The sequence below is a fragment of the Oryza brachyantha genome, chromosome 3 (assembly GCF_000231095.2).
Source record: "Oryza brachyantha chromosome 3, ObraRS2, whole genome shotgun sequence".
NCBI lineage: Eukaryota > Viridiplantae > Streptophyta > Magnoliopsida > Poales > Poaceae > Oryza > Oryza brachyantha.
The window spans coordinates 14,285,294-14,293,039 of NC_023165.2; the positions used below are offsets into that span (position 1 = coordinate 14,285,294).

Genomic DNA, 7,746 nt, shown 5'->3' on the forward strand with positions numbered 1-7,746 from the left:
TCTTGGTCGTTTGTCAGTCGTTTATAGCCAATGATCTTTGCTGATCTGCATGCTCATTATATTTATATCAAGTCGATTGCCTTACTACCTTGTTTTTACATCAATCGGCTTGATTTACTTAGATCGGTAGTTATTTTGTGTTGCATCAGCTTATGAAAATTACATGTAAATTGGTTTTAGCCGATGGTAACACATGATTCATTGGTTATTTAATTATTTTTCAAGTATATGTGTGTCGGATCCTCAGTCGATCTAAGCTTTCAATAACCGATCGATTAGCCTATCGGCTAGGCTAAATACTGTTACATCAACGGCTAATCAATTAGTTTCTCAGTTACCTATCGGCTCGATAGTCGATCGGCTTGTTTTACTGTTTAACTGACTGGCACGCCCACGCTCATTCTAAGAATTTAGTTCCTGCACTAGAGCGTTCTAAGAAATGACTCTCAGTCCTTCGTGTGTGACATGTCATCAGTCACATTTTGACATCAACAATACTGGAGCGTGCATATACGCTCAAATGTGTATATGCATGTCGATCAACTTCTCTAGCTCCGGCGAATAGGTGCAAGGTGACCCTGTACCAACACATCACATCGAATCTTTGAAGCATTAAACATAGATGAAAAAACTAATTGCATAGTTAGGAGGAAAATCGTGAGACGAATCTCTTGAGCATACTTAATTCATGATTGGAAGTGCTACAGGAACTAACATGTGCTAATGATGGATTAATTAGGCTCAAAAGATTCGTCTCGCGGTTTTCAGGCGAGCCATGAAATTCATTTTTTCATTCTTGCTAAAAACCTCTTTCAGCTGACATGACATTCAATTTTTTTTTCGCGAATGGCCTTGATGACATTATATTGGTGGTGGCTGTAATAGATGTAACGAGTACTAGCACCATTTTATGGAATTAATGTTTGGACGTTGTCTTACGTTACACTGCCGCCGACTTGAAATGGGAATTTTTACGTTTCGTGCATATAGAGATGCATTGCATGCGTTCTTTTTTATCAGTCGGGCTGGTTCTATATCTCTATTCTCAATAGTCAACAGTTCAAATCAATATTTTGTATCCTTTGATATGCTGCTGGAAAAATGTAAAGCTCACTGTATATATCCACTCGTATGAAAGCATGAACAGGTACAACAGTAAAACAATAGTTATATATATATACACACACGTTAGATTAATCATCCTATATGACATCATTAATTCATAGAAAATTGGTTACTGTCTCTTAATTTGTCTGATGCTCATGCACGTGCTCCGAGACTGCATACAACCTATTTTTAAAAATAATTATGCATCATTCTACGTACATATAAAAATGATGTATCAAATCTAGCATGAACAACCAAGCAAATAATTTTAAAAATGATGTTTGTATATATCAAAATAACAACAGTTATCTAAACTATTATACATGCCCTATACACTATTAACCCTTTTCATTACTGCAGTACCTCGGTGTGATTAATTAAGCCCCAAGTACACTTGTTACAACTAGTTTTCTATATTAGGAGCTCTAACCTTGCATTAATGTGGTGTTCATTATCTATCTTATGGTAGCTATTTGGTATTAACAACTAAATCAATGTACAGAATTTTTTAAAAAACTTACTTTGAAAAAAATCACAGGAGATACTTGTATATAGAAAATTATTGTAGAAACACATTGTTTATAAACTTAATAATGAAGTGCTATATGTACGATAATCCATAACTGATAGTAAGAAAAGAACTGGTTGTGATAGAATCATGGAAGGCAGGAACGCCCATACATGCACCATACAAAAAGTACAAAAGTAGCGGTCGTTCAACAACGGAGAAGACGTGTCGGATCGCTCGCTTGTAAGCGAAGCTTGGGTAATGAATAGGTTAAAATTTGTTGGCTGCAGCAAGTACAGTGTTTGTACCATTTGGGTGATGCTTTTCATCATGCAGCTAGGCCCTTTATGCTTTTTTGGTACGCACGAATTTCATAAACAAATTTTGTGACAATTTGTGATCGAAAACCTTTTCACTATCTTGCACCCACATTATAAAAAAGTTCATACCTTTCCAAGGAGTCCACATATATGAACGGTAAATTTGCAAAAAAGAGCGAAACGGCACCAGCATATCAAATCGATGCGACGTCAGCCTTTGACACTACCACTAGCAGTAGCACTGATCTGTAATTATGTTTATGTATATATGCACTATGCAGAGCAAAGTTAATTAATTAGTCGTAACGATAAAGATAGATTGATAAACTTGGAGAAAGAATAATTAGTGCCCAACAACCCAACAACACCTAGCTAGCCAGACCGCTCCCCACGAAAGCTGCATTCCTACTGCACCAACTGCTCCTTTAATTCTTCAGTCCTTCAGCGTGATTGCCTTCTTTTATTGATGTGCTGCTGTTGAGGCCTTGTTGAGTTCTCAAAAAAGTTTCTCCAAAATCATCGCATCAAATTTTTAAACATTTAAATAGAGCATTAAATATAGAAGAAACAAAAAACTAATTGCACAGTTACGAGAGAAATCGTGAGACGAACCTGTTGAGCCTAATTACTCCATGATTAGTCATAAGTGCTACAGTAACCAGCGTGGGGTAACGACGACTTAATTAGGCTCAAAAAATTTATCTCGCGGTTTCCAGCAAAGCTGTGAAATTTGTTTTTTCATTTATTTTCGAAAACTCATTCCGACATCCGGTCAAACGTTCTATGTAACGTTTCCTCCAAAATTTTGTCATCTAAACATATCCTCAGTTTGAAAATGGACCCGTTGTCTTGCATAATGACATAGCCTGAAAACAAATTTAACCAGTATTTTCTATTACAATATATATATATATATATATAATTTTATTGAAAATATTTTTTAATATTAATCAGCACCAGACACTCACACATCGATGAATACGCCCTCTACCATCCTCAAAGTAATGGAAACCAACATTACGTTTCTGATTTTTAACTAAATTTAGGTTGGAAACACGCATGCATCGTGGGGTAATATTCGTGGGCACAAGAATTTAAACCCTGATGGTGATGGCTACTCCCAACCACATCATGTGTGCTTCCCAATCTATGCATATGATATTAATGTTTGTAAAGTAAATATTTTAAATTATTTTATTTACACTAAAAATTTTAAAAGTATGATATCATTCCTATCCTAAATGACATATACTACCTCCGTTCCTAATTGTTTAACACCGTTGACTTTTCTATACACGTTTGACTATTCGTCTTATTCAAAATATTTAGATAACTGTTAATTATTTTTATATCATTTCATTTATTATTAAATATATTTTTATGCACATATATATAGTTTTACATGTTTGCCAAAAAATTTAAATAAGACGAATAGTCAAACGTGTATAAAAATATCAACTGCGTCAAACATTCAGAACATAGGGAGTACTATAAAATCGATACTAAGGGGGTGTTTAGATGTCAAAAAATTTTTGGTAGAAACGTCACATCAGATGTTTGACCGAACGTCGGAAGGGGTTTTCAGATACAAATGAAAAAATGAATTTCACAGTTCACTTGGAAACCGCAAGACAAATCTTTTGAGCCTAATTATACCGTATATTGTTGTTGTAGCACTTATGGCTAATCATGGACATTCGTCTCACGATTTCTCTCATAACTGCGCAATTGGTTTTTTGGTTCATCTATGTTTAATATTTTATTTAAATATCTAAAAATTTGATGCGATGTTTCTGGAAAAATAATTAGGAAGGCTTGTTTAGGAACGAAACAACGGATATATCTCATAGCTGCGCAATTTTAGGAACGAAACAACGGATATATCTCATGCTAGCATCCACTCCAGTACTCCACAGACCACAGGTCAACACTAGCACCAGTAGCTAGTGGAACAGAACGACGTCAGTGCCCACTATTAATAAAGATTTTGTTGTACTTAAGCTTGATGGGTTGCTCAACGGCAGTTATTTTAATTCAGGGTAGCAGGTGATGATCAAGTGTAATACTACTTTTCCCGTCTCTCGGTGTTCTGTCTCCAAATTCAGACGCGTTTGATCCAATAACATATTATAAGCCTTTTACAGCATTCCTAACGACTCATGTAAATTTAATCATCCATATTTTATTTAGATGATCATCTAAAATAGTTTTATCCTTCATATATCTTTATACTCTACCAAATCATCTATATATGACATCCTCTATATCTCTTTGAAGAATGGAGAGATTATCCAAATAAAGTTCTCTTCTAATATGGATGACATGCAAAAATAGATGATAGGATGGTTGTTCTGTTAGAGATTAATTTGTAGTCTTTATCCTCTATTTTTAGGATAGATAAGCCGTTGGGATACTCTTAATGGCTTGATCAATTTGTTGCGCACTGTCACCTTTATCTTTTTGTTTTTGTTATGAATATAAATTTAAATTTAAATTTTTAACCTCAAGTTTAGAGTTGATTTTAGAGTTTTTCCATTACAATTTATTTTGCAATCTTGATCACTGAAAGTACCTATATAAAAATTTTATTTATAAATTATTTTTTATTTGTAAATATGTCATTTGACTTTTTTATTGAAAAATTGAAAATATGACAACGTATGTATACGGCATGCATCCTGGGGTGGAAAAGTTGTATATTTGTATCGTTAAAAACGAAAAAAAGAAGTAGCCGACATGCATAAAGCTCCGGCCATCAGCTTGGAGCTGGTTGTAACGGGCAAAGGAGATGCGAAGAAGGTGATGTCCTATCTGTCTCCGTGCTCATCTCCAAGAGTATCTCGAACCTTATCTTTTTTGCTTCTCTTTATACTTATTTATTAAAACATAAATTTTAAATTTAGAGATTATTTTAATATTATTTTATTATTGTTTATTTTTAGTTTTGACTTTTAGATGTTAAGAATATATATATATATATATATTATTTAAAAGTATTTTTCGTTTATAAATATAAAGGGGTAAAGCCAAATGATGGGCCTTCTGTTTGGCTAGCCCGGGCCCACGTGGCTGAATTTTACGCTTTATGGGGTGTGTTTAGGGCAAACTAATCATGCGTAATGATGCGTGCATCTGCTGTGCTGCCATCCATCTTCGGCTCTCTCATCTTCTCCAGGTTTAAAAAGCGAGGGAACCCTCCATTTCCCTCATCTCTTTCTCCCTCCCTCCGTCTTCACCAAAACAAGGTGAGGTGGGTGACTGCAGAAGCTAGGGAGAGATCAAATCCATGGCAGACAAGGTACTACAACTTAAATTCCCTGATGTATGTTATGCACGCACGAATTGCCTTGTCTTCCTCTACCTCGTCTTGATCTCTTCTTGCTTTGCTGAAAATTCGTGCTGCGTATGTCTAGATTGCAAAGGCTTCCTGCAGCTTTGCCCTGTTCATCTTCTCTGTAGCTCAAACATGAGATCAGATGTCTTCGTCGCATACAGCTGAGTGCTGTCTTCGTGTGTTTCTATAATTAATTCTATTACGATTCGATTCACAGTCAGTCACAGGTATGTGTTTCATTTCGAAGCACTGTGCATGAACGTATGAGCGCTTTTTTGTCGGACAGCTCTGTGCAGTAAAAGGAGGAGCCTGGGGCAAGTGAAGTAGAGAGCAAGCAAGCAACGCAAACCGACACCTTTCTTTCTTTCTTTCATTGCTTTCAAGATAAAATTGACCAACAACCTAACGCACATCGTGGGATCGCATCTGCCGTGAAAATCAGCTGGAATCCGCAGCCAGTTTAGATGATGACTTGATGTCTGTCTACTCCTCTGCTCCTCTAGCCTTAAAAAAAAACAGCTATGCTTCTCTTGAAGAGATCTTATAGAATTTTATATTTTCGGACAGTTTGTTAAGCTCTTGTTTACAAGGGTTAGTTAGTCTGTATCTTGTCAACTGCTATTAACAAGCTTTTATCTCGGCTTGGTGATCTCACATAGATGTCTACAATTGTGATGATGGTGGACCTTGAATGCGACAGATGCTACAAGAAGATCAGAAGGGTCCTCTGCAAGCTCCAAGGTTAATAGTAACTCCCAAATCTCGATCATTACCAAGCTAATTAAGGGGGTAATTGCTTGTTTATTTTATGAAAAAAATCAAACAATATATTTATAAAAAAATTATAGATAAACTTTTATACACGTATTCTTAGCCCTAACTCTTAAATTTCGATCATTACATTTTACTACCAGTAGTAAGACATATAAATCAAGATAATTAAATGTAACAAATTGAAATAAATTACGAATTTTTTTAGTTCATGAAATGGACAGATAAAGCAAGCATCAAGGCTATCTCCTACGACGAGAAGAACAGCACGGTGACTGTGGCGGGGCCGTTCGACGCCGAGGAGGTCTCCGACAGGCTCTGCTCCAGCGCCGGCAAGGTCATCACCGACATACGCGTCGTCAATGGCAGCAAGACCAAGCCTGGCGCCGGCAGCGCCGGCGCTGCCGCCGCCAAGGCGCACGCGAACAAGCCCGCCAAGGACGGTGGCGGTGGAAAGCCGGAGATAACCAAGACGAAGCACGTCAAGTTCGAGATGGCGGACGACATCGACGGCCACGACCACCACCACCACCACGAAAACAGGAAACCGAAGGTGGTCACCACCACCGCCCTCCCGCGGATGGAGGCGCCCCGCGGCGAGCCGACGATGGCCATGGCGGCGGCGATGGCGCCGGTGCCCATGCCGATGACGATGCAGGCGCCGGCGACGCCGTCCATCTGGCCGGCGCCGGCGCCGGCGCTGGAGTGGGGGCACAGCGCCCCGACGTACGGGGCGGGGTGGGCTGCACCGCCGGCAGGCGGGTACTACGGCAGCGGGCCCATGTACGGGCAGCCGGCGCCACCGCCGTACTACGGCGGCGGCAGGAGCCCGTACGGGGGGCAGCCGCAGTACTACGACGAGGAGCCCGCCGCCGGCTGCAGCGTCATGTGACCAACCAAACTTTGAAGGCCATGGTCGAACATATATTTCATATACATCTTCTGCTATGATGGCCCAAAAAAAAACGTATTTTGATCGGTTTGTTCGTATCATGTGCATGTGTAAAGATGAACAAGAAATGCATGCTAGCTGGGCCGGGATCCATGTGTGTAGTAGAGTACTGTAATGTTTTTTTTTTTTTGAAAGGTAGAGTACTGTAATTTAGTTGTGTTTTCACCTTGGTGTATGTATTTATGACGATGAAAACAACCATGATCGAGGGTTCTTTTAGAGCTTTAATCAGACTTTTGACTTGTGCAGTTTTCTCATAGTAAACAGCACAATTCATGTAGGAAAACAAAAACTCGGAGAAATTTCATCGTATACCACCTATTCCGTCCAATTCGCACGGCTTTCGATTTTTGCCACCAAGGATATGACTTGTTTTCTTCGTACGTGCATCACGGGGTGCTTGCACCCATCTTTTCGCTTATACTTGTATTCAAAACTGAACTTCACGAAAATCAATTAGCTACACGAAAAACGATAAACGTAATTAGCATATAATTAATTAAGTATTACTTATTAAAAATTCAAAAAATAGAGTTATTTGATCTTTTGTAGCAATTTATATATAGAATTTTTTTTTTACGAAATACATCATTTAGTAGTTTGAAAAATATGTTGATAGAAAATGAGAAAGAGTTCAGACTAACAGGCTGAAACGAACGCAGCCATACTTATAAGATAAAATTTAAATTTTTAATCTTAAATTTAAAAATGATTTTAGAGTTTTTTATCAAAGTTTATTTTTAGTTATAACTTT

At 37.9% G+C, this 7,746-nt stretch overlaps 1 protein-coding gene across 1 annotated transcript; it reads left to right on the top strand.

The window, feature by feature from the left end:
* The first annotated feature begins 5,039 nt into the window (after positions 1-5,039).
* LOC102715749 lies at positions 5,040-7,220 on the top strand. Its single transcript, XM_040521615.1, has 3 exons — positions 5,040-5,233; positions 5,929-6,010; positions 6,265-7,220. The coding sequence occupies exons 1-3, from the start codon at positions 5,222-5,224 to the stop codon at positions 6,930-6,932; spliced, it is 762 nt and encodes a 253-aa protein (XP_040377549.1). The 5' UTR covers positions 5,040-5,221; the 3' UTR covers positions 6,933-7,220.
* Positions 7,221-7,746: the final 526 nt, after the last annotated feature.